At 49.0% G+C, this 27779-nt stretch overlaps 1 protein-coding gene across 4 annotated transcripts in view; it reads right to left on the bottom strand.

Annotated features, from left to right (window-relative positions):
* The window catches only part of LOC115091917 (maestro heat-like repeat-containing protein family member 2A), a 646218-nt gene that overhangs the window by 398385 nt on the left and 220054 nt on the right, over nt 1-27779 (bottom strand). For all 4 annotated transcript variants that reach the window (XM_029602285.1, XM_029602257.1, XM_029602275.1 and 1 more), the window contains one exon: nt 21468-21596. In XM_029602285.1, coding sequence (XP_029458145.1) covers nt 21468-21596 — 129 coding nt within the window. The remainder of the gene's footprint in view (nt 1-21467; nt 21597-27779) is intronic.

Below are 27779 nucleotides of genomic sequence, written 5' to 3' on the forward strand. Positions count from 1 at the left end.
CCAAGTCTAGGGAGGATGGCCACCTTGATTTCTGCACTCCATCCGCCATGACATTCCCGGGACGATGCTGTCACTCCAGGCAGCCATGTTACTTATGGGGTGACCTAGGGCACGCACCTGCCCCCATCTTAACCATGTCATGGTGGGAACCTCGGCGGGTCCCCACCACATGACGTCACTGCCTACGTATATATAATCTATTCGGGCCAGCATACCATCGAGTTAGCAAGGATTCCTGTCCTGCTCAATTTGCTTCACTGTTCCTGCGCTCCTGTCTAAGTGATCTAGGTACCTGCTCCTCGGGGGCCTTTCCGTACTCAGGACTATCCGCTCCTCGGAGAGCCATCTCTACTTGCCTCACTTCTCTAACCCAGTGAGTCTCTTCCTATTTCCACAGATGACCCTTCAGTGCTCCTGTACCTTGGGGTTCTCCACGGTGCCTACCTCTACAGCTGGTTACTCTGTTCAGAGTGAGTACTGGATCTGCTCTTTCACTTCCTCCTCCTTCTCTGTGTGGATTCTTGTGTTACCCAGCTCTGCGAACCATTACTGGATCCACACTGTCTTGGGCAAATGTCTACCACCAGCCTCCGGTCTACCCCGCTCTGCGGACCACTACTGGGACAACCTACACAAGCTTCATCTAAAGGAAGTATTCCCCGGCTTACCCCGCACTGCGGGCCACTACCAGAGAGACCAGCTTACAAATCATCTACTCTGGACTGAGTCTATTAACCCACTCCTCGGGTTATCTTGCTGTATAGTAAACTACTGCTTCTGGTGTCCATCACTGCTGAGACCCTGCCTGTCATGGTGAATCCCCATAGGGCTACTCCCTGTGGATGGAGTCAGCTCTTACCATGGCCCAAGGGCCCACTAACTAGTTCTAATCACACAGAACGTAACAGGTATATGGTCGAAAGCCTCTCCCTCCACTGCCAGTACCATTGATGGTACCATCACAAGTGGCTCAGCTAAAAGCCCAACAGCTACACCATCTTTGGAATGAGCCCCAACGGCTTCTACAGTAAGCTGGCTGCAGAACCAAGGAGGTGACTGATACCCACTGAAGACCAGTACCTCAGTTCAGGCCAGGAGAAAAGGTCTGGCTCAGCACTCTACATATCTGCAATAAACTTCTGTCCATGCGTCTAGATCCAGGGTATATTGGACCGTTACCAGTCCTTCGGCGCTTGGGACCTGTCATCTACCAGCTGTGCCTGCCCCCATCTTTGCGGATCCATAACTCCTTTCACGTCTCACTCCTAAAACCCTTGGTACTCTCCTTGTTGTGAGTCTGCTCGCGGCATGCGAGCAGACTCCCTACCTGCTGCCTCTTCGAAACGTGGCAAGCCAGGCCACTGCTGTCGCCGTCCCGCGGTAGGCCTAGCCGCACTGCTCCCGACTCCCCCGCAGTCCTAGTGCTGCCAGCAGAGGTCTCCTCACAGTGCGAGGCCGCTACAGCAGACCCTCCCATGCGGCAGGGCCGCCGCCATCTTCATGCGGCCTGAAGGCTGCACCAGCCAGCTCCTCTCGTGGCAGGGAGCCACGACGCCATTGCTGGGGTCCTCGTCAGATGGCAGGAGGCCATCCTGAAGCCTGCCTGCTCCTCCCTGTTCTGTTTATTCCTGTGCGGCTGGTTGCCGCTTTCCGCGGTTCTGTCTCTTCTCTCTGGGTCTTCCTGCCTCCTGCTAAAGGTGTCGGCGCGCGGCTCTGCACTACATTTAAAGGGCCCGCAGCTGGATATCCCCCGGGCCCCACCTGATGACAACTTCCTGCTTCAGCCCTATTTAAGGGCCACCTCTTCAGTCACTCCTGGCCTTCGGATCGGGTTCCACAGTTGTCTGTGCTTCATGACCGGTCCACGTCCTCCGTGGTCTTCTCCTGCTTTGACGGCTTCGTCTTCATGTTCCTGATGTCCTTCGTCCGTGTCTCCAGACGTCTTCATGTTTCTGATGCCCTCCGTCCATGACTCCCAATGTCTTCAGGTTCCTGATGTCCTTTGTCCGTATGTCCCGATGTCTCCGAGTTCCTGAAGTCTGCTGTTCCTTCCTGACACCTTGCCTTCACCTCTGCCTCCATGCCCTGGTTCCTTGATGTCCACTTTCCTGGTGTGCCATTGTTGTGGTCCGCGACCAGCCCACGGGCGGGCTGTGTAGGGTGCCTCACGGTACAAGGCCACCTTCTCCTATGCCATGCAAGCCTCCGGAAGACTTCTGCTTGAGTCCTAGTCTTGAATCCTGAGTTATCTTTGAATCCTTGAGAATCTTGAATCCTGTGCTTGAATCTTGTCCCAGTCTATGGAGCTCCCTTGCATTTGCGTACGTCCATGCCAAAGACTTTGTTCGAACCTGCTCCGCTCCAGCGTGGTCCATGACAGTCCTGTGGGTGGACTGTGTAGGGCGCACCCTGGTGCAGGCCTCTTCAGTATCTTCGCCATGTTCCAGTATCAGCTTCCAGTATCGCTCCTAGAGTCTGCTTCGAGTCCAACGTGGTCTGCGACCAGTCCTGCGGGTGGACTGTGTAGGGCCCGTTGTGTCGCAGTCTTGACCCAGCACTTTGACCCTATGCCTTGATCCTACGTCTACTGTGCCTTGATCATCTGCCTTCATCTGCAGCGTCCTCGCCTGAGTCTTCGGCTACAGTGTCCTCACCTGAGTCTTCGGCCAAAGTCTTCTATGTTCTAAGGACTCCGTCTGCCCTCGTCCTCTGTCCAGCCTTCCTCCTGTTGCCGTTACCCAGCGGCAGGTCCGAAAGTGCTTAGAATGGTCGGAGGACTATTCATTGATCATCATTGCAATGATGGTCATCCTGGGGAATGCAGGTCCGGTAGAGGGTCAGACCTTCCATCTCCTTGCCTTCGCTCCAGTCTTGTCTTGCTCCTTGTTATCCGTGCTCGCACCAGCTCACCTCCCGCAGTGTGTCTTGGGGCTCCTCCCTGAGTCATGCCGTGGTCCAACGGCTCACATCTCCTGTTTCTGAAATGGCCGAGCCTCCGTGCTTGTAACAGTATCTGAAGGCCTCCAAGCCCTCAGTTCGTAACAGTAGCCGAAGGCCGCACTCATAACAGTATCCGAAGGCTATTAGCTCGGTGAGCTGTGCTTGTGACAGACTCCAGTTTTTTGGCCATTTTGTTTGGCCTTGATTTTTGCTTGGAAAGTTTTTCTTCAGTTTCTGGATTTCCTTCAACTTGCTTTTGCCCAAAGAAATTTTTCACCTTAGATCCTGGACATTTAATGCTATGCCTTAATCAAATTTTTGCTCCATGTTTTTCTTCTTCAGCTGTCTGGTTCCCACGACCTGCAGGAGGTGCCTGCATCCAGACCACCTCTGCATTCACTCATCCTGGAACTTCCTCGACTGGCAGGAGACACCTGCCACTGTACCAGTGGTCATCTCTGTTCTTCCCACTACGATGTGGTCCCGCTTTCTGGGTTTCATACGACCTGCAGGAGGTGCCTGCACCCAGGTTCCACATCCAACAACCAACATCCTCAACATCGAGAATCTTCTAGCATCAGATAGTACGTGTCTTTGAAGTGTATCCTACACCACACCAGGTCTTGGCTTTTTTGACCAGCAGGAGGCGCCTGCACCCGTGACCTGTCTTTGCTTCATCTCTGTCAATTCATCCCATGCTTGCACTGGCCTAGTGCTGGCTCTGGAGTCTTCTCAGCCTGAAGCGTCTCTCCACAGTTCACGTCTAGGGTTCTTACGACCAGCAGGAGGCGCCTGCACCCTAGACTCATCCTCGTCTCCTCGCTTCTGTCTCCGCTCCTGCTTGCATTGTCCTAGTGCTTGCCATAGGAGCCATCTTCAACTAGAAGTCTCTCTTCACATCCACAAGTGAGACTCCAGCTATGGACTACTTGTTGGTTCTTCACAGATGTCACCTTCCTGCAAATCATCTTGAATCCACAGTTGGTCCAGCCATCCACTCTCCCATTTAGCCTCACTGCCAAGCTAAAGATTTCATTACCATCTTCCAGTACTCTAGTATGCCCTGCACTACCGTGCTGTTGATCTTCCTGAAGAGACTTTGTCTTCCTTGACACCACAGGGTGAGTCAACCTTACTTCCTTGGATCCAGAGGAACCCTTGTAGTTATCTTCAGTTCATCACCCCAGGAAACTTTCCGTACAGCTTAACAAAGTCACTGAGTATTCTTCAACCCCGGTGCCTTCCACCAGTGACTCACTTTTGCAAGGTCATTCACCATTGCCTGTATTCAACTATCCATCTGTGGAGATTCACTGCATACCCATGGAATTCTCCGCTGTCTTTGATCCTGTCTCATGAAGCTCCATCCGTCGTAGTGGCTTCTTGACCCTGTCCTAAGGGAACTTCATCTTCACAGTCATCGGATCAATCATCCTCAGTAATCAGTCCCTTGCATAAGTACTATAGCAATACCTACTGACCATCAAGTCTGAGAGTGACTTCACCATGTTGTGAGTGTCTGAAGTATTCCTGGATTTCCCAACATGTAACATCCTTGCACCAAACCATAAAGACTTCTTCTCTTCTAGCCATGCAATCCTGAGCCTTTTCATTTTCGCCTGCCTAGCCTTGGACTTCCCTTCAGACTCTCGCCTTCCACAGACTCTGTTATTCTAGACCTCTGGTTCTTGATCTCTGCTTCCTTGATCACTAGAACGTGAGATACAAGCCTGCTGTCCTGCAATCCAGTAACCTGCTTGTTTCGTGTCTTCAGTGTCCCGTCTACGTCTTGTCTGGATCTTCGACATTCTGCACCATGTCTTCAGCTACAGTATTACCATCACTACAGTTCCTCGCCAAGAACTTCGATCTTCTGTCCTTGGACCCTTGATCATCCCCTGACAATATGGAGTGTTCCTCCACCCTTCCAAGCTGTTGATAGGAGGCTAAGGAAGGGGATCCTAGTGCCACCAGCAGAGGTCTCCTCATGGCGCAAGGCCACTCCAGCAGACCCTCCCATGCGGCAGGGCCGCCGCCGCTGCCATCTTCATGCGGCCTGAAGGCCGCACCAGCCAGCTCCTCTTGTGGCAGGGAGCCACGACTTCATTACTGGGGTCCTTGTTGGATGGCAGGAGACCATCCTGAAGCCTGCCAGCTCCTCCCTGCTCTGTTTCTTCCTGTGTGGCTGGTTGCCGCTGTCTGTGGTCCTGTCTCTTCTCTCTGGGTCTTCCTGCTTCCTGCTCTAGGCACCGGTGCATGCCTCTGCACTACATTTAAAGGGCCCGCAGTGGGATATGCCCAGGCCCCACCTGATGACAACTTCCTGCTTCAGCCCTATTTAAGGGCCTCTTCTTCAGTCACTCCTGGCCTTCGGATCGGGTTCATGACTACATGACTGGTCCAGGTCCTCCGTAGTCTTCTCCTGCTTTGATGGCTTCATCTTCATGTTCCTGATGTCCTTCATCTGTGCTTCCAGAGGTCTTCACGTTCCTGATGCCCTTTGTCCATGTCTCCAGACGTCTTCATGTTTCTGATGCCCTTCGTCCATGACTCCAGATGTCTTCAGGTTCCTGATGTCCTTTGTCTGTATGTCCCGATGTCTCCGTGTTCCTGAAGTCCACTGTTCCTTCCTGACGCCTTGCCTTCACCTCTGCCTCCATGCCCTGGTTCCTTGATGTTCACTTTCCTGGCGTGCCATTGTCGTGGTCCGCGACCAGCCCATGGGAGGGCTGTGTAGGGTGCCTAACAGTACAAGGCCATCTTCTCCTGCGCCGTGCAAGCCTCCAGAAGACTTCTGTTTGAGTCCTAGTCTTGAATCCTGAGTTGTCTTTGAATCCTTGAGAATCTTGAATCCTGTGCTTAAATCTTGTCTCGGTCTTCAGAACACCCTTGTATTTGCGTCCGTTCATGCCAAAGACTCTGTTCGAACCTGCTCCACTCCAGCGTGATCTGAAACCAGTCCCACGGGTGGACTGTGTAGGGCACGACCCGGTGCAGGCATCTTCAGTATCTTCGCCATGTTCCAGTATCAGCTTCCAGTATCGCTCCTAGAGTCTGCTTCGAGTCCAACGTGGTCCACGACCAGTTCCGCGGGTGGACTGTGTAGGGAGCACTGCGTCACAGTCTCGACCCAGCACTTTGACCCTATGCCTTGATCTTTTGCCTTTATCTACAGCGTCCTTGACTGAGTCTTCGTCCACAGTGTCCTCGCCTGAGTCTTCGTCCAAAGTCTTCTGTGTTCTAAGGACTCTGTCTGCCCTCGTCCTCTGTCCAGCCTGCCACCTATTGCCGTTACCCAGCGGCAGGTCTGAAAGGGCTTGGAACGGTCGGATGACTGTTCATTGATCATCATTGCGTTGATGGTGATCCTAGGTCTGTTAGAGGGTCAGACCTTCCTTCTCCTTGTCTTCGCTCCAGTCTTGTCTTGCTCCTTGTTACCCATGCTCACCTCCCACGGTGTGTCTTGGAGCTCCTCCCTGAGTCGTGCCGTGGTCCAAGGGCTGACATCTCCTGTTTCAGAAACGACCACGCCTCCATGCTCGTAACAGTATCTGAAGGCCTCCAAGTCCTCGGTTTGTAATAGTAGCCGAAGGCTGCGATCGTAACACTCCTGGCCTGCCAGGAGACAACCAGAACCACAACCTGTAGCCTCAGACGATGACACAACCTACCAATTTCGAGATGTGCTAGACGTAAGGAAGCGAGGCCAGAGGTGGGAGTATCTTCTATCTTGGGAAGGTTTTTACCCAGAGGAAAACTCCTGGGAACCCGCCAGTAACATCCTAGATAAGAGTCTACTTCGGCAATTCCACACTTCTCATCCCAAGAAGCCAAAACCTCCTGGGAGGGGGCTTGAGGGCTTAAGGGGGGGATAGGGGGGATAGGGTCCTTACTCCCCGGGCCAGTCTCTCATCCCACACCATTCCCCAAGGCCAGAGAGCCTCCGCTGCTGCCGACGCCAGCACAGGGCCTCCGGCCTGCCAGCGCCACTTCCAGCTGCTTCCTCCTCTAGGCGCACGCACGCCTCTTCTAAAGATATAAAGGGCCCGCGGCAGGATATTGCCGCCGGCCCTTCCTTTGGACGCCAGGGCGCTGGCCTATAAAAACCTGCAGCAGACACTCCCCTGGCAACTTGGCAACAAGTCTGCCGTGCTGCTTTGTGGTGCTGCATTAGTTCCTGTGTTCCTGTTATTCCAGAGCCTGTTCCTGTCTTCCTTGTTCCGGTTCCCGTGTTCCTGGTCCCCGTTCCTTCCTTCCAGCCTGGTTCCGGCTCCTGCTCTTCTCCTTCAGATGGATTCTCCTGGCTTGACTTCAGACTGGACCTTACGCATCTCACTCGCTGTCTGCCCCGGACTTTGGATTGGACCATATGCTTCTCACTCGCTTCCTGCCCCGGACTTTGGAGTGGACCTTACGCTTCTCACTCACTGCCTGCCCCAGACTTCGGATTTGGATCTTACACTTCTTGCTCGCCGGCTGCCTTGGACCCTCAGACCGGACCTCTCGTCTCTTGCTTGCTGCCAGCCCAGGACTCGGATCCTCCTTCATCAGAGCTTCATCACAGGGGCCCACCTAAGTCCAGCCGGCTCCCGGAACCCAAGAGCTCAACCTGCGGGGAACGGGGCTGGTAGTAGTGAAGCCTCAGCCACCGGCCCCTGTCGTCTGTCAGCCTCGCCTCCTGACATTGGGAACCTGTGGTTGGTTTTCCTCCCAGGTGGCATCAATCCCAACTCAGGTCAAGGGTCCACAACCCCAGTCGAGGTTACAACAGGTGGCTTTGGCATCGGAGGCCAGGAGTGTGTGGCCTCACATTGGGATCCCACAAAGCAGCAGCAGTGAGTGGAGGGTGGCAGTCAGCCATATCCTTCTTGAGGGGCCTCCCCCAGCATCTGGCAGGATCAGCACAGCCTCGAAGCCGGAGGTAAGAGCAGTGGTCTGTAGGACAGCCCCGTGAACTGCTAATGGCAACAATGGCCCAATTTAATTTATCTAAGTCCCGATTTTATTGTTGGCTGCAACTTTGTGTCTTTATTTGACATTTTTTCCTAAATTCTCCTTCTTTCAGCTATCTAGAATGATGGGATTATATCAGAAGCATTGCCCCTTAGGACACTTAGCTTCAACAATATATAAGACTATAAAAGCAATAAAATTCCTTGTTTTATTTATTTATTTATTTAGGGTTTTTTTATACCGACATTCTCGATATACATATCAAATCAAGTCGGTTTCCATAGAACAAAACTGTCGCCGGTGAGGTGTTACATTAAACAATAAACAGAGTATTTAACAAAAAACCGTGCGGCGTTACATTAAACAATAATTAGAGAATTGAACAAAAGAACATAAGTCAATAAATATTAAATGTTGAATATAAAACTATAGAAATATAAAATATAAAATATGAAAAATATGAAAAATACAACAAAGTTTGACAAATAACATGGGTAATGATATGATTAATTGCAATTGCTTGGTAAGTAAGGTTGGGATGTACCGATAGGGGTATAGGCGGTCATGGACTTATGATGAACTTTTTTTTTTTTTTTTTGCTCTTTCCCCGGTGTCAAAGTTATCCTGCAATTCCGGAAAGGCTTGCCGGAATAGCCACGTTTTTAGGTTTTTCTTGAAAGTTAGATGGCGGGTTTCTAGTCGAAGATCTGGCGGTAATGAGTTCCACAGGGTGGGCCCAGCTGTGGAGAGTCCCCGTTTAGCTAGAGAAGTTTTTATCTGGGGAGCATATAAAGTACCTATGTAATTATATCTGATAGGTCTTTTTGATGTGTGAAGGCGGAGTTAAGAGGTAAGATTTAGATGGGCGCTGCCCATAATATCCTTGTGGATCATTGATAATGTCTTGAAGGTGATTCTAGTTTTTATAGGAAGCCAATGGAGGTATAGTAGAATTGGTGTGATGTGTGCTCTTTTGTTGGTGTTGGTGAGTAACCTCGCCGCAGCATTTTGTACCATCTGTAAGGGTTTTATGGATGAGATCAGAAGACCTAGCAGAAGAGAATTGCAGTAGTCTAACTTGGACAGAATTATAGACTGAACTACTAAACGGAAGTCACTGAAGTGAAGGAGTGGTTTCAGATTTTTGAGCACTTGGAGTTTGAAATAACATTCTTTGGTTGTGTTGTGGATGAAAGATTTAAAGTTGAATTGATTGTTGAGGCGCACCCCTAAGTCTCTGACAGAGGGAGAGTGGTTGATGGGTGGTATTGTGGATTGTGTTGAGCTTTGGACGTTGAGGCGAGTGTGGTTTTCGTCTGGCGAGATGATGAGGATTTCTGTTTTGTTTGTGTTAAGTATAAGGTTGAGGCTGGATAACAGGGAATTGATGGAAAGTAAGCAGTTGTTCCAATGAGCCCAAGTTTTATCTGGTTTACAGGATTGTTTTATCTGGTTTACAGAATGCCTGGCTCACGGATGTAGATTGCAATGATGATGAGGTAGAATTGGTCATATTTTTGGTCTTCTTGCTTTCTTTCAGCATAACATAATCCTTATTTTTTATTATGCATTAGGGCTCTATGGACCCCATGGAAATAATTTTGAGCTGGCTTGGTTCCTAATCACTTCTGTTGATCTTGTGCTGCTCTTAAGGCTACTCTGTCCCACATGCTGTTTTTCTTTCCTATTGTTTGTCTCTTTGAGAAAAAGATCAGGCTTGTTATATCTACAATTTTGAATTTACAATGCTCCATTACATATCGTGTTGTTTTATGTGGGGCTGCTTTCCCTCATATCTTCCTGTTCCCACAGAAAACTTTTAGATTTTCTTTTAGTGATCAACTTAATATTGATTTTGTCCTTTTGGAAGAATATTTATTTTATTTATTTATTTAAAGCTTTTCAATACCGACATTCATGGGGATATCACATCGGTTTACATTGAACAGGGGAAACCATTAACTTTTAGGAGATGGAAATTTGAAATTACGTGTAACGATGGGAAATTACATGTAGTGGGTTACTCTCTGAACATTAGAGTTGTGAATCGTGTGATCGATCGTCTTAACGATCGATTTTGGCTGGGGGGGAGGGAATCTGATCGTCGCGGTTTTGTTTTTTTAAAAATCGTTTAAATCGTAAATCGGGGGAGGGCGGGAAAACCGGCACACTAAAACAACCCTAAAACCCACCCCGACCCTTTAAAATAAATCCCCCACCCTCCCGAACCCCCCCAAAATGTTTTAAATTACCTGGGGTCCAGTGGGGGGTCCCGGTGTGATCTTCCACTCTCGGGCCACGGCTGCATTAATAGAAATGGCGCCGGCGCTACCTTTGCCCTGTCATATGACAGGGCAAAGGTAGCGCCGGCGCCATTTTGGTTCGTGTCCCCCGACGTCACGAGCGCAGGAGATCGCTCCCGGACCCCCGCTGGACCCCCAGGGACTTTTGGCCAGCTTGGGGGGGCCTCCTGACCCCCAAAAGACTTGCCAAAAGTCCAGCAGGGGTCCGGGAGCGACCTCCTGCACTCGGGTCGTATTGCCGTATTGCAAAATGGCGCCGACCATACGGCCATACGGCCGGCGCCATTTTGCAATACGGCAATACGGCCATACGGCCGGCGCCATTTTGCAATACGGCCCGAGTGCAGGAGGTCGCTCCCGGACCCCCGCTGGACTTTTGGCAAGTCTTGTGGGGGTCAGGAGGCCCCCCCAAGCTGGCCAAAAGTCCCTGGGGTCCAGCGGGGGTCCGGGAGCGATCTCCTGCGCTCATGACGTCGGGGGACAGGAACCAAAATGGCGCCGGTGCTACCTTTGCCCTGTCATATGACAGGGCAAAGGTAGCGCCGGCGCCATTTCTATTAACGCAGCCGTGGCCCGAGAGTGGAAGATCACACCGGGACCCCCCCCACTGGACCCCAGGTAATTTAAAACATTTTGGGGGGGTTCGGGAGGGTGGAGGATTTATTTTAAAGGGTCGGGGTGGGTTTTAGGGTTGTTTTAGTGTGCCGGTTTTCCCGCCCTCCCCTTTCCCCTCCCCCTCCCCCAATTTACGATTTTTGACGATAAATCGGGGGAATTCCTATTGTATCGTGCCTCTAACGATTTTTGACGATTTAAAATATATTGGACGATTTTTTAAATCGTCAAAAAACGATTCACGTCCCTACTGAACATTATTGGTGGAATTCAATTTGCATGTATTTATAAATATGAAAAAGCAGTAGCTGTCAAATTTCATAGGTTGTCCTCTTGGGTAGCAGTGTGGAAGCCTCTTGATGTTTATTTTGAACCTGTTTCTTCCTTTCTCCCCAGCAACACTGGTTAATGCATTCTTGATATTATAATTCCTTAACAGCCCTCTTTTCTTCTTTTTATTTCTTTTCTGTTTTTCTTGTGATGTTATTTCTTTATTGTTACCTGCTTTGTTGTCTTGTATTATTGTGTGTAAAATGCAATAAACAAATTTGAACTAAAAAAAAACAAAACTATCTGCGATATGGGATCAGCCCAGGAATGGCATTTTTAATTGCAAATCTTTCAGTGCTATAGTGACATTTGAAGATAACCTGGATTAAATAATGAAATTAATGTTGCTGTTCTGGCCGCGAGCACCGCGGCCAGGCCCTTACCTCCGGGCTCCCGGACCTGCTCCTGCTTCCAGAGGCCTGGTTTGCAGCCTGTTTGGCGGCATCCCTGCTGGGGCTGCGCCGCTGTGAGGTCTCCCATGGACGCACGCCTCCTAGGTGCGCGCACGCACCACTTGGGCGCTTTTCTAGGCCGTTTCCCGCCAGTGGTGACTCCGCCCAACTCCTGACGTCAGACGCCGCGGCCTTGATAAGCCGGCCGAGGTCATCCAGTCTTTGCCTTGCAACGGGTTAGCCTCCCGGTTTCCTGTTGCGCTGTGCCCCGGAGCGACTCGCCTTGCTTCATCGCTCCATTCCTGCTACAGTACCTGCTTGGTTCCTGCCTGCCTGCAACAGTACCTGCTTGGTTCCTGCTGGCTTGCTACAGTACCTGCTTGGTAGGGATGTGAATCGTGTGCCCGATCGTCTTAACAATCGGGTTCGGCTAGAGGGAGAAAAAAATCTGATCGGTGGTGATGTGAATCAGAATCGGTTCCGATTCACATCGTTAATTTTTTTTTAGTGAGGCCCAACCCTTTAAAATTGACCCCTTACCTTCCCCCACCCTCCTGAACCCCCCCCCCCCCCCAAAACTTTTTACGAGTACCTGGTGGTCCAGTGGGGGCACGGGAACCGATCTCCCGCTCTCGGGCCATCGGTGCTATTTTGGCTGCCACTCAAAAATGGCGCCGATGGCCCGATAAAAAAAAACCCACCCGACCGTTTAAAAATGACCCCTTAGCTTTCCCCACCCTCCCGAGCCCCCCCAAAACATTTTAAAATTACCTGTTGGTCTAGTGGTGGTCCTGTAAATTGGGGGAATTTCTATTGTATCGCGACTCTTAACGATTTTTGACGATTTAAAAAATATCTGACGATTTTTTTAAATCGTCAAAAAACGATTCACATCCCTACTGCTTGGTTCCTGCCTGCCTGCTACAGTACCTGCTTAGTTCCTGCCTGGTTCCAGTACCCGAATCCTGCTACAGTTCGTGCCTGGTTCCAGTACCCGAGTTTTGCTACAATTTCTGCCTGGTTCCAGAACCCGAGCCCAGTTACAGTATTGCTACTGTCCTAGTCTGGTTCCAGTTACCTGTCCTGATCCACAACCCGCCTATGTCCCAGTGGCTGGGCCCCTATGGGCTCCTCCCAGGGGGGCTTCGGCTTCCAAGGGTGAAGCCACCTAAGTCCCAGCGGTTGGGCTCCTACGGGCTCCTCCCGGGGGAGTACCAGCTTCCAGGGTGAAGAGCATCTACGTCCTGCCTGAACATCTGCCTCCCGGCCTGCTATTCATTAGAGACATTGACCACCTTTCCCAGTCTCCAGCAGGTCGGCCCAAGGGTCCACTAAACAGAGACTCCCATAACAGATTGCAAGACCATGGACTTGGCGGATGCACCTGCTCCCTCGGATCTGCCCAGGATGGCCTGGCAGATGCTACAGCACCAGAGCTGCATAGATACCTTGGCAGCCACGGTGGAACGGCTATCCTCGCGCCTGGAGTCCTTGCCTTCCGCTGGCAGGGCCCCTGAAGGTCACAGTTCCTCTGTGACTCAGCTACCAGCACCCTCTCGTTACACACTGGGGATTTAAGGATCTGCCGCTGCTTCCTGAACCAATGTTTTGTACAGTTCTCTTTGATGCCTCGGCAGTTTCCCTCGGATGCGGTGAAAGTGGTATGTATCCTGTCCCTGCTTGATGGGAAAGCCTTAATCTGGGCTTCTCCCCTCTGGGAAAACAATGATCCTTCACTAACGTACTTACAACAGTTCATCACGAACTTTCGCCAGGCCTTTGATTAATCCGCCCTAGTAGCCACAGCTACGTCTGACCTGCTGCAACTTTGTCAGGGGGCCCGCTCCTTGGCAGATTATGCAATGGAGTTTCGGACTTTAGCCCAAGAATTAGGTTGGCAAGATGGTAGTCTTAAGGCCATCTTCCTGGAAGGCCTCTCCGGACGCATAAAGGATGAAATTGCTGCTCGAGATCTGCCGGAGGACCTCAACGCCTTGATTGAGATGGCTGTCCGCATTGACCGCCGCCTACAACAACGGGCCAAGGAGCAACGCTCCTCTTGCCATAGTCCGGCTCATGGGCCGAGACCTGTGCCCTCGTTCAAGATTTCTCGTCCAGACGCGCCCACCTGCGAACCTATGCAGCTGGGTCGGGCCCCGCTTTCTGCTGAAGAAAGGCAACGTTGCCGTTTGTTGAAGTTGTGCTTGGTTTGTGGCCAGAAGGGCCACTTCTTGGCACGCTGCCAGGAGCGTGCGGAAAACGCCAAAGCCTAGGAGGTCGGGAGGAGCTCCTCCTAGGCTGTGCTACAGCTCCTCAATGTACTGTTCCTGTTACCTTGGAATACCCTGGAGGCTCCTTTGAGACGATGGCGTTCCTGGATTCCGGAGCCGGAGGTAATTTCATCCTGCAGGACTTAGTCTCCCAGTTGCGTATCTGTACGCATAGATGGGAGGTCCCGTTACGAATTACCTCTATCCAGGGGACGCTTCTTCCAGGACCTGTCCAGATGTCCACAGCACCCATTACGGTCCGCACCGGGGCAATCCATTTGGAGGAGATAGCCTTCCTAGTGTTGGAGAAGGTTGTCCACCCTGTGGTGCTAGGGTTGCCATGGTTACAGAAACACTCGCCCACGATTCAGTGGGATACACTACAGATTGTCAAATGGAGTCCTTTTTGCCTAGCTAATTGTATGAAAGTGCCTAAGACTCCCGCACTTCCCTTGATGCACGCTGCCATGGGTCCTCCTGCACCTTATGAGGACTTTACGGATGTATTCTCCTAGACCAAGGCGGAGATCCTTCCGCAGCATCGTCCGTATGACTGTGCTATAGACTTGCTACCTGGTACTATGCCCCCCGAGGAAGGGTTTATCCCTTATCCATACCTGAGACCTGGGCCATGTCCGAGTACATTGCAGAGAACCTGGCCAAGGGCTTTATTCGTCCGTCCAAGTCGCCTGCAGGGGCAGGTTTCTTTTTTGTCAGCAAGAAAGAAGGTTCACTGAGGCCGTGCATAGACTATTGAGGCCTTAATTCTATTACCACGCGAGACCGCTACCCGCTCCCGTTAATCCCGGAGCTCCTTGATCGGCTTCAAGGAGCGAAGATTTTCACAAAGTTGGACTTGCGAGGAGCGTACAATTTAGTCAGAATCCGTCCCGGAGATGAGTGGAAAACCGCGTTTAATACCCGAGACAGGCATTACGAGTACCTCGTGATGCCATTCGGCTTATGTAATGCCCCGGCGGTGTTCCAGCACCTGATGAATGAGGTGTTGCGGGATATTCTGAACACCTGCGTAATTGTTTACCTCGATGATGTGTTAATCTGCTCCCAGGATCTGTCGTCCCACCATCAGCATGTCCGTCAAGTGCTCCAGATACTTAGGGAGCATGGTCTGTACGTGAAGCTGGAAAAATGTAGCTTTGAGAAGACGTCCTTGCCGTTCCTAGGCTACATAGTCTCTGCAGTTGGCTTTCGAATGGATCTTGAGGCTATTAAGAATTGGCCCCGGCCGAGGGGTCTTAAAGCGTTGCAACGCTTCCTCGGCTTTTCCAATTTCTACCGTCACTTTATTCGCAATTACTCTCATATTGTGGCTCCATTAACTGCCCTCACTCGAAAGGGGGCTAACGCGGTGGATTGGCCTGCTTCTGCCTGTCAAGCCTTTGAGGCCCTTAAAGAAGCCTTCTTTTTAGAAACCTGCCTTCGCCATCCAGATCCCAGCTGGCCCTTCATGGTGGAAGTTGATGCCTCCAATGTGGCCGTGGGGGCCGTACTGAGTCAGTACTCTGATTCTGGACAGCTGTTGCCCTGTTGATATTTCTCAAGGAAATTCTCCCCAGCAGAGAGCAACTACTGTGTTGGTGACAAAGAGTTGCTAGCTGTGAAACTTGCCCTGGAGGAATGGGCAAGGAAGGAGCCAACCATCCGGTTATGATTTACACCGATCACAAAAATCTAGCATTTTTTAAGCAAGCTCAACGCCTGAATCCAAGACAAGCCCGGTGGTTGCTGTTTTTTGACAGGTTTGACTTTACATTACGCTACCGACCCGGCTTGAAGAACGTACGAGCTGACGCGCTCTCGCGCTCCTCTGAGGTCGAAGAGACTCCTGATACACCCCAATATATCTTGGACCCTGAGAAAGTAAGTCTTGCTGCCACCTTGGTGTTCTCCCAAGGGAAGACCGTCGTTCCACGTCGGTCCCGGAGAGCAGTTCTCGCTTGGGCCCATGACTCCCTCACTGGGGGCCATGCTGGTTGGAAAGGGACTTTAGACTTGTTAAACCATTTCTACTGGCGGCCAACGGTGAGACAGGACGTCCAAGCTTTTGTGGGCTCATGCCCTACCTGTGCTGTTCAAAAACTGCTCATCGGGAAGCCCAGGGGCCTGTTACAACCATTGCCCATCCCGGTGGAGCCTTGGACGCACATCTCCACCGATTTCGTCGTGGACCTTCCTGCCTCAGGAAGTAATTCAGTCATTTGGGTAACCGTGGACTGATTTTCCAAGATAGCGCACTTTGTCCCTTTGCCTAAGCTACCTTCTGCACCTGACCTGGCCGGCCTGTTCGCCCAGCATATCTTTAGACTTCACGGTCTCCCGCAGGATATAGTCTCCGATCGAGGACCACAGTTTACAGCTCATTATTGGAAGCCCTATGCAAATGCTTCAATATGCAACTTAGTCTTTCATCAGCGTTCCATCCTCAAAGTAATGGGCAAACGGAACGAACCAATCGAACCTTGAAGACTTTTCTTCGTGCCTTTGTGAACGAACGACAAGATAATTGGGCTAAGCTACTCCCGTGGGCAGAGTTCTCGTATAATAATCACACGCATGCTGCTACTGGAAGTTTGCCGATCCTTGTATATGGTAAGCAACTTCGTCCGCCCCTACCTTCGCCTGAACCTAGTGCACTCCCGGCAGTGCAACTCTCAGCTCGCCAGCTTCGTTCCTTGTGGATCTCTACCCAGGAAAAGATCCGTAAAGCCGCCCTGTCCGCCAAGAAGTGGGCAGATAAGCATCGTCAGCCAGCACCCATCTTCCTCCCAGGAGACCGTGTCTGGCTTAGCACCAGAAATCTACAGCTACGTATTCCATCTAAGAAGTCTAGCTCCGAAATTCTGTGGGCCTTTTCGAGTTGCCGAACGAGTGGGAGCAGTCTCCTACCATCTGCGCTTACCCTCCTCCACGCGCATACATGACGTGTTCCATGTGTTATTGCTGAAGCCTCTTGTGTTATCCAAGTACCACTCCCGGGCTCCTGAACCATCGGATACTTCAGTACCGGACGAGGTCACATATCAAGTGCGTGAAGTTTTGGATGTCCAGTTTCATCAACGCTGATGGGAATACTTGCTTGCTGGGAGGGTTGAGGACCCGAGGATAATTCTTGGGAACCGGCCCGTAACATCCTCGACAAGGACTTATTACGGCAGTTCCATCTGGATCACCCAAGTAAACCCGGGTCAGCTAAGAGGGGGCGTAAGAGGTGAGGTACTGTTGCAGTTCTGGCCACGAGTACTGTGACCAGGCCCTTACCTCCGGGCTCTTGGACCTGCTCCTGCTTCCAGAGGCCTGGTTTGCGGCCTGTTTGGTGGCGTCCCTGCTGGGGCTGCGCCACTGTGAGGTCTCCCATGGACGCCTGCCTCCTAGGAGCGTGTGTGCGCCACTTGGGCGCTTTTCTAGGCCGTTTCCCGCCAGTGGTGACTCCGCCCAACTCCTGACGTCAGATGCTGCGGCCTTGATAAGTCGGCCGTGGTCATCCAGTCTTTGCCTTGCAACGGGTTAGCCTCCCGGTTTCCTGTTGCGCTGTGCCCCAGAGCGGCTCGCCTTGCTTCGTCGCTCTGTTCCTGCTACAGTACCTGCTTGGTTCCTGCTGGCTTGCTACAGTACCTGCTTGGTTCCTGCCTGCCTGCTACAGTACCTGCTTAGTTCCTGCCTGGTTCCAGTATCCGAATCCTGCTACAGTTCTTGCCTGGTTCCAGTACCCAAGTCTTGCTACAATTCCTGCCTGGTTCCAGTACCCGAATCCTGCTACAGTTCCTGCCTGGTTCCAGTACCTGAGTCTTGCTACAGTTCCTGCCTGGTTCCAGTACCCGAGTTTTGCTACAGTTCCTGCCTGGTTCCAGAACCCAAGCCCAGTTACAGTATTGCTACTGTCCTAGTCTGGTTCCAGTCACCTGTCCTGATCCACAAACCGCCTAAGTCCCAGCGGCCGGGCCCCTACGGGCTCCTCCCGGGGGGGCTTCGATTTCCAAGGGTGAAGCCACCTAAGACCCAGCGGTTGGGCTCCTACGGGCTCCTCCCGGGAGAGTACCAGCTTCTAGGGTGAAGAGCATCTATGTCCTGCCTGAACATCTGCCTCCCGGCCTGCTATTCATTACATTGACCACCTTTCCCAGTCTCCAGCAGGTCGACCCAAGGGTCCTCTAAACAGAGACTCCCATAACAATTAATAGAACAGTTTTGCACAAGAGAAAATAATATATATTATTTTTATGAGCAGGCAAGGCAGACCTTGGATGAGAAGCAGAAGTAGTTTGTGTAGAAACTTGCTGACGTTTCAAGGCCTAGCTACTGAGCAGGGAAAGAAGGGAATGTACCAAGATAACAGTATTTTGACATCATTAGTTTAGGTAAAGGTTGAGTAATTCTCCACTCCAAATAAGGGAGCCATCCCAAAACAAAAGAGGGAAAAAAAAACCCCGCTGTCAGCCATACATATATATAATGTATCTTGTATTAGGGAAGAAGGGAGAGAGCAGAGTGGGCTAGGTAATACTTCGCTGTTAGATGCACTACGCTTCCAAGAAAGATAAATTATATATTCATTTATTGCATTTTTACTAATAAAGATTATTCATTAAGACAAGAGGTTTTGGATTATTACAGAAGGGCTGGCCTTCTGCCCCAGAGCATAGGCTCTGGAATTGAACTCTCTGTGGGTGTGGAGAACACAGATAATGATCCTTTGAAATCCTGGAGTATGGCAGTGCTCGGTAATGAACACATCTGTCTCAAGAAGGGACCTGCAAGGTTTATAAGCCAAAAGCATTATACCATCTACATATTGAGGATCATATTCAGCCACTATCTGGCTTAACAAGTTAGCTGGATACTTAGTGGTGTAGCCACACCACTGAATATACTTGGATAATTAATAGCTGGATAAATGTATCTGGCTAACTTTAGACCTGCTGAATAGCAGGATTAACTTAGCTGGATATTTCTGAATTTCACCAGTTATCTGGCTAAGTAACCCAGATAAGTATCCATGTCCTGGAATGCCTTATCCCACCCACTTAGCTGGATAACTATTTAGCTGGATAAATAGTTAGTCAGCTAAGTGGCAGCCGGCAAATGCAGCTGAATATTAAAACAGCATCACTTAGATGGAGAAGTCTCAATCTATCCGGCTAAATTGCACTGAATATCAGTCTCTCTCTCTACAACTTTTTCTGGACCAATATGTTAGAGCAGGGGTCAGGAACCTTTTTGGCTGAGAGAGCCATAAACGCCACATATTTTAAAATGTAATTCCATGAGAGCCATACAATATGTTTAAAACTAAATACAAGTAAATGTGTGCATTTTATGTAAGATCACACTTTTAAAGTACAATAAGTCTCTGAAAATATTACACCAGGCCTTAAGACACCAATACATCTCCTATTAGGAAAACGGACCAAGTCAGGCTGCTATAGAGTCCTACACAGAAACTACACGCCAGCAGAAAACCTCACCTGAATCACGTGCTGTCCCTCACCTAACATAGAATAAAGAGACCAAAACGCATAACAAGAAGCATGCAGACAAAAACTGAATTGGAAACTGCAACAAGCCAGAGTCTCTGTATGCAGTGTAACAAAGGAAAAAAGAAACATCACACATCCTTATAAAACAAATCAAGAAATATAAAATCATCAGCAGTAAAACTGTACTAACAAAAAGAACATATTTCGAAACAGCTGATGAGTGGAATATCCAATAATTAAAAACTCATATAAAACATTTCCAGATACCAACAAAATATTTCAAAATAGCAGACACAAAGATCCAGTAATGAAAAATAATAAGGATACAAAATTTTTTTTGCTCTGCATACCTGGGAACGTTTGATATCCAGGTGTCCTGAGATTGTTCTGAATTAGCAGGAGGTGGGGTGGTTTGCTTGGAACTTTCTCCTCTCTCAGTCACATACCAGCGCTCTCTCTCACACTGGCTCTCAATGACACACCTATACACACATGCTCTCAGTCACTCACATATACAAATGTTTTTTCTCTCTCACTTATATAGGCTCTTAATTACACATTTACACACATGCTGTCTATCTTTTCACGCTTACACACACACAGGCTTTCAATCACATAAATACATGCTGTCTTTTTCTCTCACACACAGACTCTCATTCACATGCTTACAAACATGTCCTCTCTTTCTCTCATTTACACACAGGCTCTCAATCACATACTCACATGCTCCCTCACCTAAATCAGCTCTCAATCACACACAGACACACATGGTCTCTCTCTCTCATTTAAACACAGGCTCTCAATCACATACTCACATGCTCCCTCACCTAAATCAGCTCTCAATCACACAGACACACATGGTCTCTCTCTCTCATTTAAACACAGGCTCTCAATCACATACTCACATGCTCCATCACCTAAACCAGCTGTCAATCAGACACAGACACACATGATCTCTCTCTTACTTATACACACAGGCTCTTAATCATACATACACATGATCTCTCTCACACACAAAGGATCTCAATCATACACACATACTCTTTCAAACAAACAGGTTTTCAATTACAAACTTACACATACAGGTTCCCAATGGTAAACTTACATTCATGCTCTCTCTCTCACAGGCAGGATCTCAATCACAGACATACTCTCTTTCACATATACAGGCTCTCAATCATTCACATACATGCAATCTCTCACTCACACACACAGGATCTCAAACACACATGCTTGCTCGCTCATTCACTCTCTCTCTCCCCCGGGAACTCGCGGCAGCAGCAGCCACCTCCCAACGCTAACCTCCTTCATTTTCAGCCCTCGCGGAGGCGAAGGCGGAGTCCCATCGGCCGCGGTTGAAGATTTTCATTTTCCTCCGAGCCGCGCTGCAGTCTTCTTCCCGCGCAGGCACCCGATGCTCTCCACTTCCTCTTCCGGGCCGCGGGAAGAAGAGAGCACCGGCGTGCTCTCTTCTTCCCGCGGCCCGGAAGAGGAAGTGGAGAGCATCGGGTGCCTACGCGGGAAGACCCGCGCAGGCACCCGATGACTCCAGCGCTGGCACCCGGCTGACACCCGATGACTCCCGCGCAGGCACCCGGATGACTCCAGTCGGCGTGCTCTCTTCTCCCCCCCCCCCCCCCCCCGCGGCCCGGAAGAGGAAGTGGTGAGCATCGGGTGCCTGCGCGGAAGAAGAGACCACGCTAGTGTGGTCTCTTCTTCCCGCGCAGGCACCCGATGCTCTCCACTTCCTCTTCCGGGCCGCGGGGGGGGGGGGGGGGGGGAGGAGAAGAGAGCACGCCGGTGCCGCTGACTCCAGCTGTCCTGCCGCGTTCCGCCCGGGCTGACAGCATTTTAAGCCCGGGCGGCGGAGGACCGGGGAGCAGCTGGGTCAGCGGGGAACCGCGAAGTATGGCGACACGTGTCTGCGAGCCAGATGCAGCCCTCAAAAGAGCCATATCTGGCTCGCGAGCCATGGGTTCCCGACCCCTGTGTTAGAGTGATGATTTTAAATGATTGTTAACAGGCAAAATGATTAATGAAGGAGGAACTTCAATCTGTGTGGAAGCAGTTTCAGTCAGTGATTGAGTGAAAGAGCTTCAAATCTAAATCATCTTTCCCTGAGTGGGAAAAGCAGTATTTGAGGGACTGAGTTGCTAGAAGGAACCTTACCGGGGTCTTGCTTATGTCTCTTGTTGCTAGAGCAGTAACAATCTTGCACAATTTGTGAGGCAGACTTCCAATGTGTTCAATCACTTGCTGAAGAACACTGTAAATATTTATATGATGTCTTAGAGTCAACTGGGAAGAAAAGAAAGAAGATAAATGTTTACTTTTTAATTAAAATAAAGATGGTAGAACACATTGCAAACAGGCTAACTGCTACATATAGAACTCATGAACTGCACACAGGATTGCCCTGGAATCTCCAGGAATTAAAAATTGATCTTCAAGATACACTAATGCAATCAACCTTGAAGAAAATACATATGGAATGGTAAATAAGTTTTATCCTGACTTCTCATTAGTTTTATATATTCCTAGAGATTAGTTTTGCCAGCATGGTGGAGCTCTGCCAGTTAGCCAGATAAAGTTATCCAGTTAGATAGATACCCTAAAGTTAGCTGTTGTTGCGACCGTTGCTGCTCGACGCCCTCACTCCGCCCTCTTTACCTCTGTGGTGACTCCCTCCGGGTCTGATGGACGGCTGGCTGCCGCGGCGTCTCCATGCCGTCTCCCTCCGGCGTTCCCAGACCGGCTCGATGTTGCAGATCCACCATGTTGCCTGAAGACCTAGGGCGCGCACGCGCACGCGCTATGATTGAAGTACCACCAAGGGCACGAACCTCAGGGGTGTCCCCCTGAGATGACGTCATCCGCCTCCAATATTTAAATGTCTCTATTTCACTATCTAATCGAGTTAGCAAGGGAAGGGAAGGATAAGGATACGGAACAGTTATGTATACGGATTCCTCCTAGCTACTCTGCTCCTCGGACTTACCAGAGGTACTCGTTCTCCAGGCAGTAGAGAATCTCTTCTGAAGATTCTCTACTGCCTGGAAGTTATCACTGCTACAAACAATTCTCAGCCATCCTGGATCGCTATTCTAGTACCTGAGGGACTACAGCCTTGCCAGGCATATCAGCTCACTACTGCCACCTCTGGTGGTTTCAGAAACCTGTTTAATAAAAGAATTATGTGTGTCTGTCTCCATATTCAAGCCTAGCCGGTGGTCCCTCTTGGGATATCCCCCCGGGGGCATGGTCATCTGCCACTGGCCCAGGGATCCACTCACAACTATATCTGATCCTGAACAGACTGCTAACTACGTAGCAAGACGATATCTGAGACACTACAAGATTGCTGACTCCTCCTTCTTAGGAGCCAATATTAGCAGATTGCTACTCTGCAGTCTAACTAATAACAGTTCTATAACAGATTGCTACTCCTAGCAGAAACACTAACAGCCGTATATGTTTATCTGTGTAACTTTAGGACAGGTGTATGGACTGACTAAAGTTTCCTGGATAAGCTATCTGAATATTGGAGTTAGCCAGGTAACTTATCTGACCATCTCAACTCCTCCCCAATTGGCCCATTCCCCACCCCTATGTTAACTGGCGATCGCTGACTGTAGCCAGATATTCATCACCACTTAACTGGCTAAGGGCCTCATTTTCCAATATCGCATGCGATACCAAAAAGGGGCATATTGCAATAAAACACTCTTACCGCAAGTTGCATTATTAACCCAATTTGGGCTACATTGCCAGTATATATTGCAGTGTTGTGAGAGAGAGAGAGAGAGAGAGAGAGAGCGCCAGCCTTGCTATAGTGCCTCCTCCCTAGACAGGTATTTGTATCCCTATGGGAGGCCCACCTAGTAACTCGAAGTGGGGATTAGGTATGAGTGTAGGGGGTTGGGGGCCACTTTCACATTCAACATGAGACGTACGAACAGAACAGTGGTCTCTTGTGAAGATTTGCTGGCCTTTGGAGTGAGGAAACTCACTCCAAGATGAGATTTGGGCAATGTTCTCTCCACCTAACTTGTTGTTGCCCAGGTAGAGTGTCCATCAAGCTAGGTGGAGAGAACATTGCCCAAATCTCATCTTGGAGTGAGTTTCCGAAGGGTATCAAATCTTCACAAGAGACCACTGTTCTGTTCGTACGTCTTATGTTGAATGTGAAAGTGGCCCCCAACCCCCTACACTCATACCTAATCCCCACCTCGAGTTACTAGGTGGGCCTCCCATAGGGATACAAATACCTGTCTAGGGAGGAGGCACTATAGTAAGGCTGGCTCTCTCTCTCTCTCTCTCTCTCTCTCTCTCTCTCTCTCTCTCTCTCTCTCTCTCTCTCTCTCTCTCTCTCTCTCCCTCTCTCCCTCCCTCCCCCCCCAGCCTGCAGCATACTGAAACAGGCTGTCCGGAAACGTTGCCAGCCTCTAGCACGCAAATGAAAGAGGAGCCGCGCTAACACTGAGGCTGTTTTGCGGCACACGATAAATCCTCCCTACTTTACATTTACTCCACCCCCCTGAATACAAAATTAAATATTTGCATTCGCAAATCGCGTTAACGGCTGTTAGCGCGATTTGCGGAATTATCACCCGCGGTAACTCCTTGGAAAATGACCCCCTAAGTCTGTTTTGAATATCAGGCTCATGATTTTTCAATATTGTTTTATGTAATGGATTTGAAATTTGTGTAATTTCAAAAATCTGACACATTCACACCAGACCAATCCTTAAAGTCATATCATATGATGAAACCTCCAGGAATAGACCTAACCATAGTTGGCAAATAACCAAGCACATAAAGAATAACTGAGTTTTATGTAAAATTGATACAGCAGAGAAAACCTGGTTTATATGGTCTCTCTTACTCTGCTACCAACCCATCAGCAGTGTTTCTGCATAATAACATATTAAAATACATAGTAACATAAAGTCCATATTCAGACACAGTCTGGATGGCAAAGTTAGCCAGATAAACTTATCCGGCTAACTTTGGAAATATATTCAATAGTGCAGCTGTACTCTTGAATATAGCTGGCTTTCTTAAAGTTAGCCAGCTAACTTTTGGACGGATCTTTGGCCTGACCAGAATTAGCTAGCTAAGTCATCCTGCCAACTCTGAATAACAGAGTAAGCCAGCTAATTCAACTCCTCCCAATCACACCCCTGGAACACTCCTTACTTATCCAGCAAAATTCTAGCCATCTAACTTATTTAGCTAGATATGTGCCCAAATATTCATTGAGCTGGCTAACTTCTGAGTTACACCCTAACCACTCTACCACGCACAGTGATAATCAACTTAGAAAAATCAAACTGGACAAAAATGTACCATCACCGCTTACAAATTCAAAATATAATCTTTTTCTTATAACAACTACTTCCGTTCTTATTCCCCACAGGATAATCTGATTTTTTTATATCATTCGAATTTTTATGTTTTTTTCAAAGCACCTTAATAAAAAAAATTTTTGGAAGGGGTTGTTAGTTTCATTTGTGCCCCCCAGCACTATAACTGTTATCTATAATCATCAACCTCCAACCACTTCCCTTATATATTTTCTTAAAGTGCAATTTCAAGTGCAATTTTAATTGAATCACTGAAACGTTTAAAGCTACTATTACTTGCCTCACAATTTTTCACACTGTTATTAGCAGCCCCGCTTACTGTCCTACACTGTTATTAACAGTCCAGACGTGACTATGTTTTAAACAAACCATCCTTCTTCGGGGGATATCGATCTTGTGTTGTAATCCGCGGGTTCTTTCTGAAAAGGCTTGTTCCTTACAATGATCTTCTCTTAATCTGCCATTTTGTTCAACGTGTACGCCATTCAAGATCAGCTGACCTCTGAAATAAGCGTCCTTTATATGTCATCTGAACTAAATAAAACCAACCAATCAGCAAACTCATATTACAGCTCACTAATGGGAGCATCCAAATCTTATAGACCTTCCAAACACACCCCTCTTTTAAATCAACGTTGCAAAATTAAGTTCTTCATTCATCCCCCTCGGTGTCGATGTACTTAAGGTGTAAATCCAAAATGCCTCACGATAATTAAGTCTGGTGTTCAAATCACCTCCACGGACTGAACCGTAAAGCTGTTCAATTATGGTCCACTTTAATTGTGAAATTTCATATCCTGCCTCCACTAAGTGTTGAACTATTGGTGTGGTCATTTTGACCATATTGAAATGTGATCTGTGTTCCACCAATCTGACTTTGATTGAACATGTGGTTCATCCCACATAAACCATGGGACATGGACACATGATCACATAGATAACATTCATGGAATTGCAATCTGTATGTGTCTTTCTCCAAATCTTATACCCCATAACTGGTTCAATCCATTCCTCTCCTGATATAGTAAATTTATACCAGTTGCAATGCCTACATTCAAAATGTCCAAATGGTTCCACAGACTGGTTTTGACTCTCCAATTGGAAATGCACAACTTTATCTCTAATATTAATCCCTCTTGTTGTCGTGATCAATGGTAACTCCTGAAAAATTTAGTGGAGCGCTAGTACATGCCAATGTTTCTTAATCACAGAGGTGATAACTCCCACTGCCGTAGTTTGTTTCAAAACACAAACCAACCTGGACTGTTCTCTCCCCGGTTTATATTGGAGGAGTTGCTGCTTGTCACTATATTTGGCCCGTTTATATTTGTGTTGAATTGCTTTATGAGGATATCCTCTAGCTGAAAATCTTTCCTTTAGTAACTTAGCCTCTTTTTAAAATTCCAGTATACTAGAACAAATTCTTCTAATACAGAAAAACTGGCTAACCGGTGAGCCCAGTAGATCCTCATATTCAAACCTTCCATCAATTAGTTTTGCAAGATTTGATAACATTTGAATCCCAATCGGCAAAGTGGCAACATATTCTTCTGTACTTACAACGTCAAGCTTTGGAGGGATTGTCTAAATCATCAGAGTTGATTATTAAACCCACAGATAAAAGTGGGGCAGTGGTGATTCAAGACAGAGAGAAATACATCAATGCTATGATGAATCTGTTGCGTTCGTGGCTGCTCTATGCCCTCACTCCACCCTCTCTACCTCTATGGCGACTCCCTCCGGGTCTGATGGACGGTTTGCTGCCACGGCGTCTCCATGCTGCTTCTCCCCGGTGTCCCCGGACCAGCTCGACCCTGCGGATCCGCCATGTTCCTGATGACGTAGGACGCGTGTACGCGCTCTGAAGTATTTACCAGCAAGGGCATGAACCTCAGGGGCATCCCCCTGTATTGACGTCATCCGCTTCCAACATAAAATGTCTTCACTTTCGCTTATGATTTGAGTTAGCAAGGACGGACGAATGGACTACGAATCGGTTATGGATTTGTCCAACCTACTCTGCCTCCTCGGACTTACCATAGGTACCCGCTCCTCGGGGGCCTCGCTCTCTTTTCTCTATTTCAGACTGCAGATAGGAACCGGTACTCGCTCCTCGAGGTCCCATGTTCCTGAATACTCTGAAGATTCGCTACTACCTGATACTAGAGATGTGAATCAGAACCGGAATCGGTTCGGATTCCGGTTCCGATTCACATGTGGGGTTTTTTTCATCGGGCCCGATCACGGTTTTGTTTATCGGCTGCGCCCGAGCCGATAAACAAAAAACCCACCCCGACCCTTTAAAACTAATACCTTAGCTTCCCCCACCCTCCCGACCCCCCCAAAAACTTTTTACAGGTACCTGGTGGTCCAGTGGGGGTCCCTGGAGTGATCTCCCGCTCCCGGGCCGTCGGCTGCACTCATCAAAATGGCGCCGATAGCCCTTTGCCCTTACCATGTGACAGGGTATCCGTGCCATTGGCCGGACCCTGTCACATGGTAGGAGCACTGGATGGCTGGCACCATCTTGGCACCAGTATCCAGCCGGATTTACGCGCGCAGGGCATTTAAAATCCGGCCCTTCATCTACGCAGATGACGTGCAAATTATTTTCCCTTTCACAGATTCCCTTCTGACCGCTCTCCAAAAATGCCTCTATCAACCAGCTTCTCACTAGCATGCACTTGGCTCTCAACCCTCAAAAAACTGAACTCCGTATCATCTCCTCTAAACTCCCATCAACCCCTATTCCTCCCTCCTTCTCTTCTTCTACCTTCCCTACCCACACTCGAAACCTGGGTGTCCTACTTGACAACCAACTCACCTTTAAACCCTTTATCAAATCCTTCCTCAGCAACTGCTACTTTAAGCTACAAACTATTAAAAAACTCAGACCCCTGCTATATTTCTCTGACTTCCGTACAGTACTGCAGTCTATTATCTTTTCCAAAATAGACTATTGTAATGCTCTCCTGCTTGGCCTCCCTGCTACCCACACTAAACCTCTACAACTCCTTCAGAATGCTGCAACACGTATCCTCACAAACTCTAAAAAGAAGGATCACATTACACCAACCCTGATTGATCTACATTGGCTACCGATACAGTCGCGTGT

Source organism: Rhinatrema bivittatum, chromosome 1 (assembly GCF_901001135.1).
Source record: "Rhinatrema bivittatum chromosome 1, aRhiBiv1.1, whole genome shotgun sequence".
NCBI lineage: Eukaryota > Metazoa > Chordata > Amphibia > Gymnophiona > Rhinatrematidae > Rhinatrema > Rhinatrema bivittatum.